Below are 22,626 nucleotides of genomic sequence, written 5' to 3' on the forward strand. Positions count from 1 at the left end.
TTGCAAAGTCACTGATTTCACGTAGGAAAAGAATTCCAACAAAGTTGTACAAAGATATAGTGGAGTTACTCAAGGTATTAACTTTTTGTTACTGAAGTGAGACACATTCAAACATTCGGATGTGGTACAGAGAATTGATGTATTCAGTGGGGATTTAAGTAATATGAACGTTCAGGTACTTTTCAACCCTGGGAAGCTAGGAATTTATTATTTTACTTATTTTTCTGAATAAAGGGAAGGCAAAATGACATTTATTGCAGTCTGTAGCTTGCTTCTGATTTAAAACAAATACCAAAAGTAAAATAATGTTTCTTTTTCATCCCTTTTACTAGTAAAAAAATATAGAAATAATTCTGTGGTATATAGAAGTATTTTTAAAAAAGTAATAAAAACCGTAGATCACAACTCGTCACTTTAATCACACTGTCTTATTTTTTTAAAAACACTCCTTGACCTCTTTTTTTATTTGCTTACAATTCTCTTTCCCCTGGTTTTAAAGCTGAAACTCCACATTTCTAATTTATTCTTTATTTGAAGAGGATTTGGAGTTTTTATTGAGAAATCACAAGGGTTGGATAGTAATACAAGTAACTAGCAATTTTATATGTGTCTCATTTGAGGATAGTGGGAGTACAGCCATGGGGAAAATTGGAGTGATTTAGAGAATCAAGAAGCAGAGGCATTTATTTCCTGCTTTGTTTCATTCTCTTTAAATTTCTTTTGATGTCTTTTGCTTTTCAAGTCTAATGATTAAGTATCTTTATCAGGAAATTTGTGATCAATATTTTTCTCTGATTTCAAGTTAGAACCTGCTACTGGAAGTTGTACCTTGAGTTCACCAATCACTTCATACTCCCTCAAGTTGTTAAAGCAAGAATTCTTAGCAACTCTGCTCCTAGTTTCAACCAGTGGCACTATTTGGTTAAATTTTAACTGAAGATGGAAAACTTGAATTTTCTGAGATAATTCATATATCCTGACAATCAGGAACTGTAGTTACTGTAATTATAGCCCTAGAGAATATATAATTCAAGTCATCTTTCCAGTAACTAGCATCAACATACACTGTACTGTACTCTATACAAGGCAGGATGGCCTTCCATCAGTAGAAGCTTCTCTCTTATTTCATAGATATCCGATTTACTTGGTTATCACACGCAACCTTACCAAATCATCCTGGGCCTCAGACAACTAAGGAAAAGAGACCATTATCTTAAACCTAAACATAATTTTTTTCTCTTTTTATTAGATCTCCCAGTTAGTAGTTTGTCTGGTATTCTTTGATTGAATTAGCCAGTTACTTCACTGATTGGTTTTGCAAATGCTCTAATGGTATTAGAGTTGCTCACGGATTCTAAAAAAGACTGAATATATTAGACTTACATCATCTTGGAGTATTTTGAAGAGCTCTGTAAAAATTAGTCTAACCTCTTAATCATAGATTCAATTTTAACAAATGTATTTGTTTTATAGCTTCTTTTCCTGTGTTAGCTTTCTCTTTGAATTTTTAAAATCCTGTATTCTATTTGTTACATCAAAATGAATCATTTAGTAAAACAAAAAACATAGCATGTGAATAAATGTGATTAAATAATCCACCTAATTATACATTATGTTCTTTAACTTATCAGTTGACATACTGAGGAGTAGGTATAATCGTAGTGCATAGCACTTAAAATTCATATTTAAATATTATTTATCTTCTATGAAAATTTTATTCAAATGAATCCATTCATCCAACAACATTTAGTTTTAAATTTAATATACTCAAAGTAGGTGCTTTCACTATGTTTAGCTCTGGTGATACAAGAATAATGAAGTTACTGCGTCTTTCTTGTTGAGCTCTTAATCTAAATGCATTTTGAACCCCTAGGTTTATTGACTCAGGAGTCAGAGTGTTTGACACTGTCAAGTATTTTGACATTTCCTTTCACATGAATGTTCACTATTGAGTTAGTGATTATAGATTAATTTCAAGGAAGGGGACACGTTTTAGAGTGTCTATGTTCCCATTTCTGTACCAATTCCATATATCTAATATCTTCTTTGGGCAAATAAAGTGACCAGGGACCATGATCTGTACTCATTCTTCAAGGTCAACCACATATATGAGTTAATATAAAGAGTTTTATTCCGCCATTTTTTTTCTTTTGAGGAAGTATAAGTTATGATGACAGTAAGGAGTCATTCTGGAAATCTTTCGGCTTTTATAACTATGCTACCTACGTTAGAGATACTTGATGAACAACCACCAAACCGTCAGCGCTTGATGTATGGATGTCGGTTTTTTGTCGTTATAGCAGCTGCATCTTATCCACTAGTAATTTAACCCTGTGGTTATTTTAGTCTATCACCAGTAACAGCTGGATATACCTACCCTCTCTCTAGGTCACTGTAGTATGAGACTATAACAAAGGCAATATCATCAGTTTTCAAATAATGGTGGCTTACAGGAGAAAGTAATTATCTCTCTGCCTCAGGATTGGAATGAAACATTGTATTCAGACTTTAGTCAGGCTTTACATCCTCCGAAACAGTGTTGTATGTTTTGGAAAAGGAGATGTGAGAATTGAATTAAGGGGTAAAAAAGGAAATTGGATGTCTTTTTAGATTTCCTGAAGGCAGGTCTTTGGTGCTTTTATTGTTTTGGTATATAGTATTGTGATTTATTTCTTTTAATATACAAGGGCAAGACTATGTACCAAATCTAGGTACAAATTATTCTTGAATTAATCCTATCCCTATCCAGTAGTAATCATGAAGAGAAAGCTATAATTAAATTGAAAATCCATACAAGAAATAAAAGTTTTACATGTTAATGTCAATGTCAATATGTTAAAATTGCTTTTCGAAGCTTAGAATGTATTACTTCTCAAATATTTCATCCAAATACAGCTATCACATGTACACTTCGGTCGTCAGAAATAGCCCTAGTGTGCACCATAGGCCTGGATTTCATTGATCCTTCATGTTTCATCTTAGAAATTCTTGTGAATATTTCAGTGTAGCCTGTAAACATGTTTGACATAAATATAATGCATTATTCTTCAAATGGTATAGAATAATTGATGCTCCAAAAATATATGCCATTTTCTCTCTGTCTTCACGTTTCCTCAGTTTGAGAACTTATTAATGATATCAAACTAATTTCTGTTAACCCCAGTTTTAAATATTGTGAATTGAATGTTGAAGATACTTTGTTAGTTTTCTTATATTTCATTTCAGTATGTACTTATTTAACATTTTTCATGGTAAAATGTTTCTTTGATTCTATTCTGTTTATAATATTGACTCTAAATTTTAAAATTCCTGTGAGGAATAGATACTCACAAAACTCCACTAAAGGAGATATAACATACTTGAAGATTGAGAAGGTTTGCTACAAACTAATGCAGTTTCAAAAAAACAGCCACATTTGATTTGTGTAAACATTAATATTTTTTACCTTTTTCCTGCTTGTACATTCCATAAAATATTTTGGAAGATGTGTGGAATATATAAATAAAGTTCAAAAATTGAATGAAAAATATATTTTCTATTTCTATGAATAATATACAATACAAATTAGTTTCCATATCTTCTATCAATCATTTCAGTTACTTTAATTTCTAATATTCTATTACACCAATCTGAGGAACATTTCAAATTACTGCATTTAAGTTATTTATATCCAAAACTCCTGATAGTAGACTCTCAATCAATAGTTCTCTAAATTTAGACTAAAAAATTATCCTAATATTATATTGATTTCTAAATGAACTTAGTAGATTGATTTATTTCAGCTTTAAATAAATGCAGTTGTTAGTTTAATGTTAAAATTTCCGTTTACTAAATCGTTAATTCTTAATGCTAAAAAATAATAATCACGATGAATAAAGAGCAGGTTACTTTTTATTGATCAGGGAATTAAGAAAAATAACCTGTAATTCATGAGAGTATACAATGAAAGGAGAAAGAGATCACACAATTAATCACATAATTGATGTAATTATTCATGGCCCAACTGATGGTATTGTTTTATATTCTTTAAAACTCAGGATCATTTTATTATTTGAAAACTTTTAAAAGGAAAAGCTAGGGACTTTTATACCAACGAAAGAATCCTGTAATCACTTTCCAGCTTCATCGTTCTTATATCTTACTAGTTATTCTTTCTCAATTTAACAAAAGGATCTCAGAATTAGAGATGCTTCCAGCCTTATCAGAGTCCTTACAGATGCTAATGAATGAATATGACACCTTTCGAACCTGTAATATAATTTAACACTGTGTATTCTTCATTGCAGACAAAACTTGGATGCATACGCCTGAAGCTTTATCAAAACATTACATTCCCTATAATGCAAAGGTAAAATGGTTCCTATGATATTATTGAATTTTATTTTGTTATAGTATTATTACTAAGTCATGGTTGATCTTAGAAAGATTGCTTATGTATTGGCATTTCCTAGTAGATGATCTCTGAAAAAATTTGCATAAATAAAATAATTTTATAGTGTACAGCATGGGAAGTTATTTTTCTGTCCAAATAAGTGATTTTTTTTTTTTTTTTTTTTTTTTTTTTACAAAAAGGAGTATCCTTGATAATTTCTGTTTAAGTCATGCATGAATTTTCTTCAAATGATTTTGGCTATTGTTAAAATTTTTTTGCAGTATATGGCTTGTAGAAAATTAAAAAACTCAACAAATCCACTTCCTTTAAAAACATTTTACTGTTGCATTATGCAGACAAATATAAAAGCTAACCTGGAAATAAGAGAAATGAGCTACAATTTTAATGAATGTAATGAGCATCAAAAAAGAGACAAACAAAACTTAAAATATTAAGAAAACACAGAAAAAAGCTCAAGCGTATATATTTTTGTGAACCCTTTGTTCAGTTTGCTGTATTCTAATAGAGAAATAGAAACAATCTGTACTCCATGTCGGCAGAAATTTGATTCATTGTTGTAAAACTGGGCAAATAAATGAATGCAATTTATAGAAAAGTCTTTAAAGAAAGGTATTATTTTATAATTAGCACCAAACCTGAAATAGATTTTGGAGAAATCTGAGTCTAAATTTAGAAGAGACAGAAATGAATTAAAGAGTTAAGTTTGGGAATACGAGAATGGGTGAGAAGTAAGCGACTGACCTTTGGGGACTGCACAGGGAAAACAGAAAGTGATAAAATTATTTTTAGAAGAGAACTTGAGGGTTTATGGATTACTAAACTATATACTGGGATATAATGAGATTAGGTCTGAGGAATTATTTCAGGAAAATGAAGAGAATATATTTATTGAACCAAAAGTCAATATGGTTTAATAGGGAACCTCTGGAAGGCCGCTCTGAGTCTGAACCAGCAGGAAGCAGCGTTGGCAGGCCGTCAGGACGTTCTCCCAGAGCCAGTGCTCAGCAGTGAGATTTGAGAGGGCAGCGACTGTATGTTAATTCTTGTTGACTTTGCAGAAAAGAAAATGCTCCAAAATGCTTTCTGTGGAAAACTGATGTACTTGAAATCACTACAATGCTTATGAATTTTTCTATAGATTTAGCATAAGGATTGATTGCCGCAATTTAGAGTGAAAAGTTTCGTTCACTCAATGGGAAAAGTTGAGTTAATATCTCTCTCTTCCACAGATTGTCTTCATATTAGCTATTGAGGAACTATATAGAAAAAATTTAATCTAGAAAACCACTATTACATTAAAGTACATGCTCAGTTTTTGATAATATTATCACTCATAGTGGAATTATATCCTTTAAGTGAAACCACCACAGATTATTTTTATATATGATTGAAATGTCTCATTTTGAAAAACTGGTTTATAAAGGTTTGAAAGATTCTAATTAGAACTACCTTTAACTTTAGCTCTGTGGGTTGTGTCAGTGGAGATCGGCTTGTCTATGTGCAAAAGTTTCCTGGGCTCATTCACGGGTGCAGAAGAACTCTAAGACATCCCACACGAAGTAAAGGGCAGAGAGACATCTTCCAGACAGGGGTCAGTAAGACATGGAAGAGCAGGCTGTTTAGTCTATTCTAAGATGGCCTCTTGAGTGACAGTGTATGTCATGTGTACCAAATTATGTTAAAATTAATTGAAGAACATTATTTTTTTCTGGATTCCCTTTGTTGTGGAACGTTTTAAATTGAACATTAATAGTTATTTTTGAAAATTTTCTATATCTCTTATTAGAGTACATGACTACCTTAGCACAACAGAAAAAAATACAGACTCTAGAATTAGATTGCCTTGGTTTCTGTCTTGACCCCTAACATTGCTAGCTATGTGTCTTTGGGCAAATTACTTAACCTTTCTGTGTGTATGGTTATTGATCTGGAAATAGGGATAGCAGTGATTTCTCATTAGAGTTGCTATGGACATAAGGGTATTAGATAAGTATTAGAAGAGTATCTGGAATAAAATAACTACTCAATAAAGGTTAGCAATCATTAATTTATCTTTGTATTTATCACAGGACTTACCAAAGTGCCTCATAGTAAGTGTTCAGTATATATGTATTTGATGAATTAATGCATAATAACCTTTCCAAGGCAATTACAAAATCGTTACATTTCATTGAGCCCAAGTATATGCCAGCCACTGTGCTGGTGTGTTTTTACATGATCTCATTTAGTATTTCCTATGACCCAGTATGGTGATTATTAATCTTTACATAAGAGAAGGCTAAGGCTGAAAGATTAAGTAATTTGCTTATTATCACAAAGCTAGTAAGACAGAGCCAGACTAAAAAACTGAAGTCTATTTGACTCCAAAGGTTTGCTTCTTTTGTGTATGTTATAACACTTGATTATTCATTCGTTCATTAAATTGCTATTATGTATAATGTGCTGTTGCTGAAACTTCACTGAATGTTGGTGAAGCTTCAGAGCTATATGACACATGGCTCATATTCTCATGGATCTTATTGTTATAGGGAGATATCATGCAAAAATAACTAACATAAAAGGCAGATCATGTTTTGTGCCATTCAAATGGCACTTAACAGAAAGCTATAGAGATTCAGAGAATAGAGTCTCTCCTGTTTTATGAAAGTGGGAGCAAGGTAGGATTTCCAAGGGTCAAAAACAGGGGTGGAATAACCAATTCAAGCTGAGACATCTGAAGGAGGATGAGTATTGTTAGTAAGGTCTAAGGCCCAAACCAAATCTGGCAGAAGTTGGGCTGGGCCATAAAATACTGATGATGGTAGAGAACTTTATCAGTCAGGATTCCATCTGAGAAACAGAACTAGTAGGATGTACATACACACACACATTTATTTCAAGGAATGGATTGCACAGTTGTTGGAGGGCTGACTAGGCAAGTCTGAAATCCGTATGGCAGGCCCTCAAGAAAGACAGGCTGGAAACCCTTGGGTGGGAGGTGACCATGGATGGAATTCCTTCTTCAGAGACACAGCAGTTCTGTCTCAGTTCTGTTCTTAATGCCTTCAGATTGGTTGTATCAAGCCCACCCAGATTATATGGGATGATCTCCTTTATGTAAAGTCAGCTGATTATAGATGTTAATCATATCTACAAAATAACTTCATGGCAACAACTAGGTTAGTATTTGATTGAATAACCAGATAGTGTAACCTGGCCAAGTTGACGCATGACACTGACCATCACAGGTACTAATGATGGACAAGGCCAAAAAGATAAATTGGGAAGGATTCGAATGGCAGGAGAAACAGTTTGAATAGTGAACTAATCAAATAGGATTTGGGGAAGATAAGTCTCTAGTGATCTGAAAGCTGATTTGGATCAACAGAGATAGGATGACATTAAATGTCTTAGGAAATTATTTTACTGGTCCAAGTGTGTAGTTGTCAGTTTATATAGGGTAGCAGATAAACATATAGTGGAAAATAAAGATGTGCTAAATATTCCACAGGAAGAATTGATGCAACAGAGGAATACTTTGTATGTGGGGAAAAAGAAAAATATCCATTTTCATCTTAGCTAAAAGGGAGAATGATCATGCCATTAAAAGATTCCAATCGTTTCACTCATTTTTGGAACCCACTGGTTACAAATTAATCTGCTGAATTTAAGAGAGCTGTTTAAGAATTATTTCTCTCTTGGGAAATAATGTAATAACATTTACATTGAGATGTTTGCAGATTTTTTTTTTTGCTGAGGAAAATTTGCCCTGAGCTTATATCTGTTGCCAATCTGCCTCTTTTTTTACTTGAGGAAAATTAGCCCTAAGCTAATATCTGTGCCAGTCTTCCTGTATTTTGTATGTGGGTCACTGCTACAGCATGGCTGACCAGTGGTGTAGGTCTGGGCCTGGGATCCGAACCTGTGAACCTGGGCCGCCACAGCGGAGCACGCCAACTTAATCACTACATCACATGGCCAGTCCCCAAGATGTTTTCAGTTTTAAAGTAATAGTTTTCTGCTTTAATGTTACAATTCTTTTACCTTCTTTTTTAAGACATATTTTAGTTCTACATTCTTCCATTTTATAGAAAATTCTATTTCAAAAATTCATGTTTAATATTCATACTGTGTCTGTTTTAGATCATATGTGGATATAAAATAATAGTTGGTTTCAAAAGTATTATTCTATGTAGAATTCATTAGTTTTTATTTTTTTTAATGAGCAGTGACAGCATTAATACTAGATCATTGGGAATTCTGCATATTATCCTGTGTACTCTGTAGTGATGTTTTTCAAACTGCAGGTTATGCTCCGTGAAAAAAATTGGGTCATAAAATCAATGCAGTGCATCATGAGAGGCATGTATTTAAAGATGAAATAGAACAGAAGAGAAAAAGAAAAGAAATTTTCAGAATACATATAGTAAACATCAATCTATTCCATAAAATTGTGGTTCATAGTCCTAATAGTCTGAAGCCACTGCCTTTAAGCAGTAATCTGCCTTTAAATAGTACCAAAGACTTCACTAGATTTAATTAATTTAAATCATAAAATAGTGATAGTGGGGAGCTGCTTAAAAGAGCAATTAAATTTTTAATAGGAGAGATATCCACATGTAAGTTTAACCACATCCCCACTGAATATAACATCTTAAAATAATTTCTGAAATATGCATATAAACATAGTAGGAAAATATAGTAAAATGTAAATATAGGTTCATTTATGTGCTCTTTCATTCACACATGTGCTTCTTCATTTGAATTCAGCTCCTAATATATGCCATCCCTCCTGAGACTCACATATAATAAGCAAAATAATGCTTTTTTTTTTTGAGGAAGATTAGCCCTGAGCTAACATCCATGCCCATCTTCCTCTACTTTATATGTGGGACGCCTGCCACAGCATGGCTTGCCAAGAGGTGCCTTGTCCTCACCGGGATCCAAACCGGTGAATCCTGGGCCACCGAAGTAGAATGTGCGCCCTTAACCGCTGTGCCACTGGGCCGGCCCCAATAATGCTTTTTTGAGAGACACCTGATAAGAAAATAATAAGTATATTTTTATTTGTTAATAGAATATTCACTAGCATTATTTATATAGTATCTTATAGTACATAGTGTATATATATATATATATATTAGTATACATAATGTAGTATTAGCACAATATTTTATTTATTAACACAGTATTCCAGGCTGTAATAACTGCAATGGAGAAAAATAAAGCAGGCTGTTGAGACTGGGAGAAGGAGGAAAGCGAGTGCCACGTTACCTAAAGTGGTCAGGGAAGACCTCTGAGCAGGGCAGAGGCCTAAAGGAAGTGAGGGAGTGAGGCACGGGACTGGATGGGAGAAGAGTATTCCAGACACAGCTAGTAGGTGGAAGCTGGGACCATGCTTGCCTAGTCAAGGACCAGCCTGGGGCCAGGGTGGTTGGAACACAGAGAAGTAGAGAAAATATAATATAAAGGCACCCGTGGAGTAGAGTGGGGGTGGGGGAGGGGGGTGTCCTGTAGTTCTTGCTGGGCCCGTTAGCCACTGTAAAATTTGAGAAGCCCTCAATTTAGAGAGTTTTGAGAGAAAGAGTGACAAGACCTGAGACACATTTTTAACAGGAATTAGCTGCCAGGAGGCAACAGCATGCACACACTGGAAGTCTGGGGCAGGAGTGCAGGCAAGGAAGGTGTGTTGTGACTTGCAGCTGAGTAGGAGCTGAGGGAGAGAAGTAGTGGGCGTCTGAGTATGTTTTCAAGATAATGCTGACAGGATCTCTAGATGGATTGTGTTGATGAAAATAATCCATAACCAATCTATAAATGAAAATTTGGGTGAGTTTATTCTGAGCTGAAATCTGACGAACATAGTCCGGGGCCTTTCTTCCTGAAGGAAGAAAGGGCACCAAAGAAGTGAGGTATACAGAGTGGTTATATACCCCCACACAGGACGTTTCGCATATGATTGAAATGTCCCTCCCACAATAGTCACAAGATTGCCCTGTTGGCACAGCGCTTGATGGACACAGAAGGTAGTGGGTCTGCCATCTTGGTGGGCATAGCAGGAGGCAAGTCTATTGTCTCGAGCTGGGTGGTTACAGGTGAGCGCAGCAATCAGTTCCTAGCCTAAGGAAAGATGCTTAATCCTTAAGGAAATGCCAACTTTGGGAGGGGGAGGGAAGTTGCACCTTAATCTCAAGGGCCTTTGTTCTTGCCATAGGGGATATCTAAAGCAGATACACAATGCATGCTCAACGGCCTTGGTCAGGTCCTTTTGGAAAGACAAGGTGAGGCCGAATTAGGTTTATACCAAATGGCTTCCCTGGGGAGAAAGAACAGGCACGTGAAACAAAGAATTTTGGAAGAAAACTAAATAGATGATGGCCAACAAAATAAAATATGAATGTCAAAGAGAGGTTTAAAAACAAAGATTGTTATGTTTTAATGATTTCTAAAGGTAGCAGAGTTTCATATGTGAAACATGCATTGTTTGCCACCAGATGTGTTTGATGAGAAAGAAGGTTTGACTGAGCTGAGTCTTCAGATCTTCCTGCCTCAGTGAGTTGTGTGGTTACTAGCCATCCTTTCTCAACCTTCACAACCTAATCTTCCTCAACATTTATATCCTATAAGCTTTTATTGGGCCTCAAAAAGCAACAAAGAACACACAAAGAAACAAAACCCAGACAGAATCTCAGATATGACAGTAAGTGGTTAAAACTTGAGGATTCTAACCTTAGTAGTTGAGATCCCCATCTTAGCCACTTACATTTGAAACTTCTAGCTAAACCTGTTCAGTAGTCATTGATATAGGGAAATCAGAACCTAGCAGCACCCCGCGAGAGAACACTTCCATTGACACTACCAGAATTTTATATCTAGGTTCAAATTCCAGCTCCCATAGCTGAATTACGTAACTTTTCTATCCTTGAGTTTTCTTATTTGTAGAATGAGATTAATGATTGTACCTGCCTCAATGGATTGTTATGAGATTTAAATGAGTAAATATATTAAAAAACCCTCAGACCAATGTCTTTCATTAAAAGCTTATTATTAAAATCTTTATTGTAGAGAATGTCTTGTCAACTCTAGAGTTGTACTAGTTATTATCATCTCTTGAGAATAATTTAGCATTTGCGCTACTATCTGAAAAACAGAACAAACTTCTTAGAGTATGTGTCAGGGATTGTATCTTTTCTGTTTACATCAGAAACAGGGAGGCCAGCCCAAATAGCTGCAGGGGCAGCCTGAGAGTTTCAGTGGGGAGGGAATGGCTTTTCCTGCAAGCAGGGCAGGAGACTCAAGACCTCCCACCAAGTAGGTTTACACACAAGAGAAGGCTTTGATTGTTGAAGAAAAATACCATTGTAATCATACATTCCTATTACCTTTGGTTTTCAACAACTTGCTCCAAATCTGGAACAAGATGTTAATGCAAAGATTATCTTGGCTTAAAATCAAATATAGAAATATAAGGAAATGGAGTTTTATAAGTAAGAAGCTAATGAAGAGAGACAGTTGCAACATTATGTGGCCTAATGAGTCATGGTAAAGAAAGCTTTTAATATAAATCATTTTACTAATGCCTCTCAAATTATTTTTGGTGAATATATGATAAATTACCTTTCAATGAAATGTTAATATTGGTTTATGACTTAGGAGAAAATGTGGGTCTTAGAAGTAAGTGATATCTACAGCTGTGTCAAAAAAAAAAAAAATCAGCAAAGAAAACATATTCTAACTGAACCCTGTGGAATCATTAAAAGTTGGGCAAAAGGTACTTCTCTGTAACCATGAGATGCATTGCTAAAACATCCAAAATGGTTTAGACTTCCAAATTCATAAGATTCTTTAAAGCAGCTTTGTACTAGCAGCAAACATAAGCATTTGCCAATTTTGCTCGTTTTGGATACCAGGGGGAATGTAAAAAACATGAAGAGCTCAACTGCGTTCCATATAATTCATTTCAGTTGTTCAAAAATGAGTTTTTAGTTAATCTCAAAGCAAAGGAACCACTCAAAAAAATCAATTTTATGTAGAGCCGTTTAAAAAAGTTTTCTTAGATTTTAGAACTGGTCTCAATAATGCAAATATATACAACTTACAGTCATTCCAAACATTTTAAAATTGAAGAATGAGCATATAAATTGAACCTTAACTGTCATTTTCTCCAATTAAAAAATGATATATACTATCATATATATTGATTCTGCATCTGTAGCCGTTTGAAAATGTCCTTTTATATGCCAAAGCAATACTGACACGTATTTAGAAGGAAATTAGAAGCTATAAAATGTTATTTTTTCATTACCTTCTTTAGAGTGGGAAGCTATAAGCATTTTTTATGCTAAACAATGTGAAAACAAATAAGAACATAGTAATAACTGGCAGTTTGTTGAATTGTGACTTTGTTTTGGAAAAAGAGAAATGACAATAAATACTTAACATTACTAACCTCACAATTCTTCAGATGCATTAAAAAAAAATTTAATTTCTAAAAAACATATGCCTATTTTAAAGAAGATGCTTAGTTCTCCCCCCACCCCACTAGGTTTTTCCTGGTAACTGAAATAGTTATTAAACATAATTTTGAAGGCCATCATCATTGTAAACTATTATTCTACATATATGAGAATGTTCTAAAAAAGTGTAATGTAGCTGCTAGAAAGTACTGAATAGAAACTAAAAACTTCAAATTAATTATTTTTTATAACATTTTACTACAGACTACAGTGTCTTTTTTCTTAAAAAAAAAAAAAGACGTCTGTTACAGATTCAAAGACTTTTAGTGTTGAAAGGACTTTGGGACTCATTTATTCCAACTCCATCATTTTCTTGATAAAGTAAATTGAGGCCCAGAGAGGTTAGGTGCTTTGCTCAAGCCTACACAACAAGATACTAGCAAAATTAGGTCTAGAAATCAAGTCTCCTATTCAACATCCATTTTTCTTTCCATTGTAATATACTGTTTCCAATTTTAAAGAGGTTGATCTGCGTAGCCAGTCAATGAATGAACCCAAAGACAAAATAGAATATGTATATATGTCTGCCTTTCGTATATATGTGAAATTGATTTGTCTCTGGAGTTCTGTCTATTAGTTGAGTCTTTGGACATCATTTAAAACCAGCCAGGAGTTTGACAGAGATGTGAGCAAAGCAGACTAAATAAAGTCTACATATTTGCATCCCTAACAGAGAGTCCACAAAGTCCAAGCTTTTGTAAAGTATTTTATTTCCCTTATTCTGCCTTGCTGAATGATATTTCTATTAGTATTATAATCCCTGAATAAAAATGCTTTGCTGTTATCTATGTCTTTCAACGCTTCTTCAGCTTAAGAGCACTTACTTATAAATGGGGAATTTTCTGAATGTTTGATACATTTATTTCATATTTCTATGTGGATATGTTTGGTACTATGTGAAATAATGAGAAAGCTTGTCATAGCCAAAGAATGTTTGTGAAAAAGGAAAAGTCTGATTTGTTCTCCAAGAGGTTAAGCAGTAGCATTCTGCAGCCTAGAATATGAAACTTGGGGATCTGAGCAGAAAGGACACGGCGGGGGTCGGGGGGGAGCAGCCATGTTTGAAAAAGGTAAAAAAAAATTAATGTTTTATCAAGATCATTTCAGTGGCAGTTTTGATGAATAACTGAAATAAGCAAATGTGTAATAAAGGAAAATTACCAAAAAGGGGAGCGTTTTGGAAAAGGGGCGGAGCAAAATGGCAGGGTGAGCTGACCCAGGACTCTCTCCCCTCCAAAATACAACAAAGGAGTGGGAAAACTGAATTTCAGAGAATAAATCTAATGCCAACACATTAGAGACCTACAATACCAAGAAGGCAGAGAACAGAGACCTTGCTGATGGCCTCGGAGAAGCTGGAATGGGGTAGGAGAGAACGTCGCTCCTTCCCCTAGAGTCTGCGATCCCTGCTGCAAGGGTCCGGGAAGGAGTTGGGGAGGGGCCACACAACAGGGGGATCATCCAGGACTCCTGCCACTGGTACAGTGGAAACCTGCTGATGGGGGAAAGCTTCTGTGCCCAGGGACCCCATAAACCCAGGGCCTTGGGAGACCAGAGAACAGAACTGATCCAAATCCAGATCAGCATGTGAGAAAAGCAGCCCCTCCCTCACAGAAAAGCTCACTGGGCGCCGCCATCTTTCCCGAAGGCGGAGAGCTCAGAACACCTGGCTCTCGACACTCATCTAGTGGCAACAGGCTGTAACTTCAACCAAATTCTACCACCATGCGAAAAAACCACTCCTCTACCATCCAGCACTTTATAAAAGCACCAGACTAGAAGGAAAACAATAAAAACATATAATTAAGTCCTGAGGACTTGGAATTAAGTAAACTAAGTAACAATGAGTTCGGAGCAGCTGTAATCAAAAAACTCAATGAGGTAGAGAGAAAGATAGAGAAACAAGCCAATGAGTTCTGGAGTTACTTCACAAAAGAGATTGAAACTATAAAGAAGAATCAAACAGAATTACTAGAGATGAAAAACACAATGGACCAGATGAAACAGAATACAGATTCCCTGAATGCCCGTGTAGACACCATAGAAGAGCAAATTAATGTAATTGAAGATAGACAGGCTGAATGGCTCCAGACAGAGGAAGAAAGAGAACTAAGAATTAAAAAAAACGAGGAAAATCTCCGAGAGATAGTGGATTCAATGAGGAGTAAGAACTTAAGGGTCATAGGAATTCCTGAGAACGTGGAAAAGGAAAATGGAGCAAAAACTGTGCTTAATGAAATTATAGAAGAGAACTTCCCAAGTCTAGGGATTGACAGAGAAATGTGTGTAGAGGAAGTTTTCAGATCTCCTAGATATGTCAATGTAAAAAGACCTACTGCAAGGCACATAGTAGTACAAATGGCAAGAAGAAAAGACAAAGAAAGAATACTCAGGGAAGCAAGAAAGAAGAGAATAACCTACAAAGGAGCTCCTATTAGACTTTCAGCGGATTTCTCTACAGAAACCTAACAAGCTAGGAGAGAATGGAGTGACATATTCAAAGCTTTAAAAGATAAAAATCTTCAGCCTAGAATACTCTATCCAGCAAGAATTTCCTTCAGATATGAAGGAGAAATTAAATCTTTTCCAGACAAACAAAAGTTAAGGGAATTTGTAACTAAAAGCCCTCCACTGCAAGAAATCCTCAAGAAGGCTCTCATACCTGAAAAAAGAAAAAAGGGAGAAAGGGGTCACAAACCACAGACTAGGGAGACTGATGGATAGAACCAGAACAGGATAGCAAATATTCAACTAGAGCATTAGGGTAAAGGTAAGGAAACTACCAAAGCAAGGACGATCGTATCACTCTAACTACAAATTCATAACACGAGTTGGAATAAGAAATGAAAATAATTATTTAGGAGGGGAAGAGCAAAGGGTCTAAATCAGTATAGGCCAAGTAAGTAAGAGACCACCAGAGAATAGACTATATTATACATGAGAGTCTAAATACAAACTTCAGGGTAGACACTAAACTAAAAAACAGAACAGAGCCACAAAACATAAATAAGGAAAAATCTAAGAAACCCAGCATAAGAGATTACCATATTAAATGGGTAGGCTAAAGCGCACAGGAAAAGAAATGCAGGTAAACAAGATAATGAGTGACAGATTGACAGCATTAAGTCCACGTGCATCAATAATCACTCTCAATGTAAACAGATTGAACTCTCCAATAAAAAGACACAGAGTGTCAAAATGGATTAAAGAACAAGATCCAACAATTTGTTGCCTCCAGGAAACACACCTCAGCCCCAAGGACAGACACAGGCTCAGAGTGAAGGGGTGGAAGACAATACTTCAAGCTAATAGCAAGCAAAAGAAAGCAGGTGTTGCAATTGTTATAGCAGACGAAACGGATTTCAAAATAAGGCAGGTAAAGAGAGACACAGAGGGACAATATATAATGATCAAAGGGACACTTCATCAAGAAGAAATAACGCTTATAAATATCTATGCAGCCAACAAGAAGCACCAAAGTTCATAAAGCAACTATTAACAGACCTAAAGGAAGATGTTAAAATCAACACAATAATAGTAGGGGACCTCAACACCCTACTCACATCAATGGACAGATCATCCAGACAGAGAATCAACAAGGAAATAGGAGCTAAATGAAAAACTAAAACAATTGGACTTAATAGATATATAGAGAGCACTCCATCCTAAAACAGCAGAATACACATGCTTCTCAAGTGCACATGGAACATTCTCAAGGATAGACCATATGCTGGGAAACAAGGCAAGCATCTACAAATTTTAAAAAATTGAAATAATAACAAGCATCTTCTCCAATCATAATGCTATAAGGCTAGAAATTAATTACAAGAAAAAAGCTGAGAAAGGCACAAAGATGTGGAGACTAAACAACACACTACTGAACAAGCAATGGATCATTGAAGAAATTAAAGAAGAAATCAAAAAATACCTGGAAACAAATGAAAATGATAACATGCCATACCAACTGATATGGGATACAGCAAAAGCTGTATTAAGATGATTAAAAATGCATCACAATACAGGCACATCTTAACAAACAAGAAAAATCCCAAATAAGCAATCTTAAACTACACCTAACTGAACTAGAGAAAAAAGAACAAATAAAGCCCAAAGTCAGCAGAAGGAGAGAAATAATAAAAATCAGAGCAGAAATAAATACTATTGAAATGAAAAAGGCAGTAGAAAGGGTCAATGAAACAAAGAGCTGGTTCTTTGAGAAGATAAATAAAATCGACAAACCCCTAACCAGACTTACAAAGAAAAAAAGGGAGAAAGCTCAAATAAACAAAATCAGAAATGAAAGAGGAGAAATAACAACAGACTCTGCAGAAATACAACGGATTATAAGAGAATACTACGAAAAACTATATGCCAACAGAACGGATAACCTAGAGGAAATGGATAAATTTTTGGACTCCTACAATCTCCCAAAGCTCACTCAAGAAGAGGCAGACAATTTGAACAGACCAATCACAAGGAATGAGATTGAAATAGCAATCAAAAACATCCCAAAGTATAAAACCCCAGGACCAGATGGCTTTCCTGAGGAATTCTACCAAACTTTCAGAGAGGATTTAATACCTATCCTTTTCAAGCTATTCCAAAAAATTAGGGAGGATGGAACACTTCCTAACACATTCTATGAGGCCAACGTCACGCTGATACCAAAACCTGACAAAGACACCACGAAAAAAGAGAACTATAGGCCAATATCACTGATGAACATAGATGCAAAAATTCTAAACAAAATTTTGGCAACCAGAATTCAGCAATTCATCAAAAGAATCATACATCAGGATCAGGTGGGATTCATACCAGGATCACAGGGATGGTTCAACATCTGCAAATCAATCAACGTGATACACCACATCAACAAACTGAGGAATAAAAACCACATGATCATGTCAATAGATGCAGAGAAGGTGTTTGACAAGATCCAACAGCCATTTATGATAAAAACTCTGAACAAAATGGGCATAGAATGAAATTACCTCACATAATAAAGGCCATATATGACAAACCCCTAGCCAACATCATACTCAATGGGCAAAAACTAAATGCCATCCCCCTGAAAACAGGAACGAGACAAGGATGCCCTCTGTCACCACTCTTATTTAACAGAGTACTGGAGGTCCTGGCCAGAGCAATCAGGCAAGAAAAAGGAATAAAAGGAATCCAAATAGGGAGGGAAGAAATGAAACTCTCGTTGTTTGCAGATGACATGATCTTATATATAGAAAACCCCAAAGAATACATTGGAAAACTATTAGAAGTAATCAACAACTACAGCAAAGTTGCAGGGTACAAAATCAATTTGCATAAATCAGTAGCATTTCTATATTCTAATAATGAACTAACAGAAAAAGAACTCAAGAACACAATACCATTCACAATCACAACAAAAATAATAAAATACCTCAGGGTAAATTTAACTAAGGAAGTGAAGGACCTATATAATGAAAATTACAAGGCCTTTCTGAGAGAATTGGCTGACGACGTAAGGAGATGGAAAGACATTCCATGTACATGGATTGGAAGAATAAACATCATTAAAATGTCCGTTCTACCTAAAGCAATCTACAGATTCAACGCCATCTCGATCAGAATCCCAATGCCATTCTTTACAGAATTAGAACAAAGAATCCTAAAATTCATATGGGGCAACAAAAGACCCCGAATTTCTAAAGCAATCCTGAGAAAAAAGAACAAAACGGGAGGCATCACAATCCCTGACTTCAAAACATACTACAAAGCTACAGTAACCAAAACAGCATGGTACTGGTACAAAAACAGGTGCACAGATCAATGGAACAGAATTGAAAGCCCAGAAATAAAACCACACATCTATGGACAGCTTATTTTCGACAAAGGAGCTGAGGGCATACAATGGAGAAAAGAAAGTCTTTTCAACAAATGGTGCTGGGAAAACTGGAAAGCCACATGTAAAAGAATGAAAATTGACCATTCTTTTTCACCATTCACCAAAATAAACTCAAAATGGATCAAAGACCTAAAGGTGAGACCTGAAACCATAAGGCTTCTAGAAGAAAACGTAGGCAGTACACTCTTTGACATCAGTATTAAAAGGATCTTTTTGGACACCATGTCCTCTCAGAGAAGGGAAACAATAGAAAGAATAAGCAAATGGGACTTCATCAGACTAAAGAGCTTCTTCAAGGCAAATGAAAACAGGATTGAAACAAAAAAACAACCCACTAACTGGGAAAAAATCTTTGCAAGTCATATATCTGACAAAGGCTTAATATCCATAATATATAAAGAACTCTCACAACTCAACAGCAAAAAATCAAACAACCCAATCAAAAAATGGGCTGGAGACATGAACAGACATTTCTCCAAAGAAGATATACGGATGGCCAATAGGCACATGAAAAGATGCTCATCATTGCTGATAATCAGGGAAATGCAAATCAAAACTACACTAAGATATCACCTTACACCCATTAGAATGACAAAAATATCTAAAACTAATAGTAACAAATGTTGCAGAGGTTGTGGAGAAAAAGGAACCCTCATACACTGCTAGTGGGAATGCAAACTGGTGCAGCCACTATGGAAAACAGTATGGAGATTCCTCAAAAAATTAAAAATAGAACTACCATACGATCCAGCCATCCCACTACTGGGTATCTCTCCAAAGAGCTTGAAGTCAGCAATCCCAAAAGTCCTATGTACCCCAATGTTCATTGCAGCATTATTTACAATAGCCAAGACATGGAAGCAACCTAAGTGCCCATCAACAGATGAATGGATAAAGAAGATGGGGTACATATATACAATGGAATACTACTCAGCTGCAAAACAGAATGAAATCATTCCATTTGCAATAACATGGATGGACCTTGAGGGAATTATGTTAAGTGAAATAAGCCAGCTAGAGAAGGATAATCTGTGTATGACTCCACTCATATGAGGAATTTAAAAACGTGGACTAAGAGAACAGTTTAGTGGATACCAGGGGAAAGGTGGGGTTGGGGGTGGGCACAAAGGGTGAAGTGGTGCACCTACAACACAAATGACAAACATTAATGTACAACTGAAATTTCACAAGATGGTAACCTATCATTAACTCAATGAAATAAAAAGTAATAGCTATCACATATAGGATTCACCATGCGCCAAACTATTCTAAACACTTCAATATATTAACAATTTAATTCTCCCAATGAGTCAATGAGATCAGTCTAGTATTATTCCCATTTTACAGATTAGAAAACTGAAACACAGAAAGATTAAGTAACTTGCTAAAAATCTTACAACTTACAAATAGTAGAAGCAGGACTCAAATCCAGGCATTTTGTCTCCGGAATCTGAACTCTTAATATCAAACTGACTCTACTGTTATACATATTGCATAAAATAGGGGATGGTCATTGATAGTAATAATGATAATGCCTTCAGCAACAATGACAACATACATTCTGAGGCCCAGTGGCATCTTCAGGGGAGAATGAAGATGTTATGGTCTCTTAAACTAATGAAAATAAACATTTCATGATCTAAGACTTCATATATGCTGCCAATGGCACAGAAATGACACTTCTGATCCCTTCTTCCTTATCATCTACCCATTTTCAGAAATATCACCTTCATCATGACTATCCAAAACTAAATTAATGTTTTCCCTGTCTCACAGTCTAGGGTTATAAAAAAAAAAGGGGGGGGGGGAAGCGTGTTTTGAATGAGGACCTGAAAGAAATGAGAAATGAAAATGGAGAGGAAGGGCTTGTTATGGGAGGTAATATGGAGCAGGAAGCACCAGAGTTTGGGAAATTATTTAGATGTAAACATCAGATCAGTACTATCAATGAGTCATCTGGTTGCATTTCAAATGTTGATTAGAAAGATATTAGGTGTAAGAAAGTTGCCTCCAGAGTTCTCTCTTTGTCATTTGATTTGGGTGCTGTGAGAAAAGGCATGTGGCCAGGTCACTTCAGAGATAAAATCTCTTTCAAGACAGACCAAGATCCCAGCTCACTGTGTTCTTACATTTTAGGACACATTTGGAGGAAGTAATCTTTCATCCCTACAAAATATGTACATAAATACATATATTTTAAATCAAACTGAAGTCATTTTTGTCTTTCTTCTAATCTTATGAACTGTGGGAAACTTCATCTCCAGAGCAGTTATGCATATTTTTACATTTGAGAATGGTCTCCTGTTGTGTGTCTATTTCTTCAGTTGCCAAAAAAGTGTTTATCATCTTCCCTTTTTTCTTCCTGCTGGAACTCAGCAATTCCTTTTTCGAACCTTTAAAAATTGTATTCAAAAAGGTAAAAGCAGAGTCCCGTGTCAGTCTTTATATCAGATAGTGTTGGAGCGCCTCCTTTCTCTGTAACTTGCGTAGTTGTGGATAGCAAAGCAGTAAAAAGAAAGGCCACAGAGGAGTTAAAGATTTGGTATGGTTTATGCAATAAACCATAGGCTGAGAAAAGATGCATCTCAAAGTATAGTGAACAGAGGACAAAGCATAGAAGAAGGAATTGTTCTAATAATAGGTCTGCACTGTATTGTTTTCTAAGAAGAATAACTGTATTACTTTGTAAACATGATATATACTAATTATGAAAATTCAAGCTGTACAGAAAAGCACAGAAGTATGGAAATCAACACATTTCTCAAAACCCCACCAGGCAGAAATAACCTTGTGTGAACTTTTGGTTGACAGTAGTCCAGGCATCTCTCTTGGACAAATGCACATGCAAGAATAGATATATGGATAAAAATTTATATTCAACAATACAGAAACAACTCTATACCAATAACTTGTAAGCATTTTACATCTATCATCTCATTTAATCTTCACAAATGCCTAGTGAGATTGGGACTATTAGTTTCCCCAATTAAACAGTGAAATCATAGCCTTAAACTGCAAATAGTTAACTAGTTACGAAAAGTGAGGCTGAGAATGGATAGATAGTTAAGAAGAATTAACTTTATAAGAAGGAAATTATAACGTGCGTGCTATTTTACAGTAGAAAGCATTGAAGTTGACTTGAATTTAACAGCAGAAAAAACGTTGGAATGAATCAAAGGAGGTACTAAATTTCAGATACATATGTCTTTGCCAAAAGGCATATTAGTTCCTAAAAGATTGCTCTAGGGTTAAAGGAAGACGATTATGAAAGTCATTAAGTGTTTGGCCTGCGCATGGTTTTCCTTCGCAGCATGGTTTGGTGTTTGACAGTGTGTATATATGAATGATGAGGTGAATAACCTACTTACATTTCCTACTCCCGGCATGCTCCACTCCCCAGTTTTTGTTGCTTGTTCAGTTTTACTTGCCAAGATTTGCAACATTTAAATTTTGTTCTGAAACTATAATTCCCCCAGTAGTTTAATCTTAATTACATATTGAAATGGATTCAGATCACCAAGACTCCATTTACCATTTCCTCTCTACTCCTGAGATCTTTATTTGGTGTCGACTTTCCTCTTCAAAAACTTTTTCAAAAAAATCTCAGCAGCTCCAGTATTTGGTGTGGTATTTCACATTTGAGAATGTGAAATATCATGTAGATATCATCTTAGATCTCTCTTCGTAGCCTGTCATCTTAGATGTTTCTTTCCCTCCGAACATTAGTCTCTGATGCACAGTCTTCCCTCATTCTACTGTTGAGAAAATAGCTGAATTCACCTCACTTTCCCCCTGGCAGTTCTCTTACTTTTTCCTGTATGGATGCCTGAGACTTCATTCTTCATCATTAAATTTTA

At 35.5% G+C, this 22,626-nt stretch overlaps 1 protein-coding gene across 9 annotated transcripts in view; it reads left to right on the plus strand.

Annotated features, from left to right (window-relative positions):
- The window catches only part of GULP1 (GULP PTB domain containing engulfment adaptor 1), a 271,062-nt gene that overhangs the window by 155,711 nt on the left and 92,725 nt on the right, over positions 1-22,626 (plus strand). For all 9 annotated transcript variants that reach the window (XM_070508229.1, XM_070508227.1, XM_070508230.1 and 6 more), the window contains one exon: positions 4,287-4,348. In XM_070508229.1, the coding sequence (XP_070364330.1) occupies positions 4,287-4,348 (62 nt within the window). The remainder of the gene's footprint in view (positions 1-4,286; positions 4,349-22,626) is intronic.

The sequence above is a fragment of the Equus asinus genome, chromosome 4 (genome assembly GCF_041296235.1).
Source record: "Equus asinus isolate D_3611 breed Donkey chromosome 4, EquAss-T2T_v2, whole genome shotgun sequence".
NCBI lineage: Eukaryota > Metazoa > Chordata > Mammalia > Perissodactyla > Equidae > Equus > Equus asinus.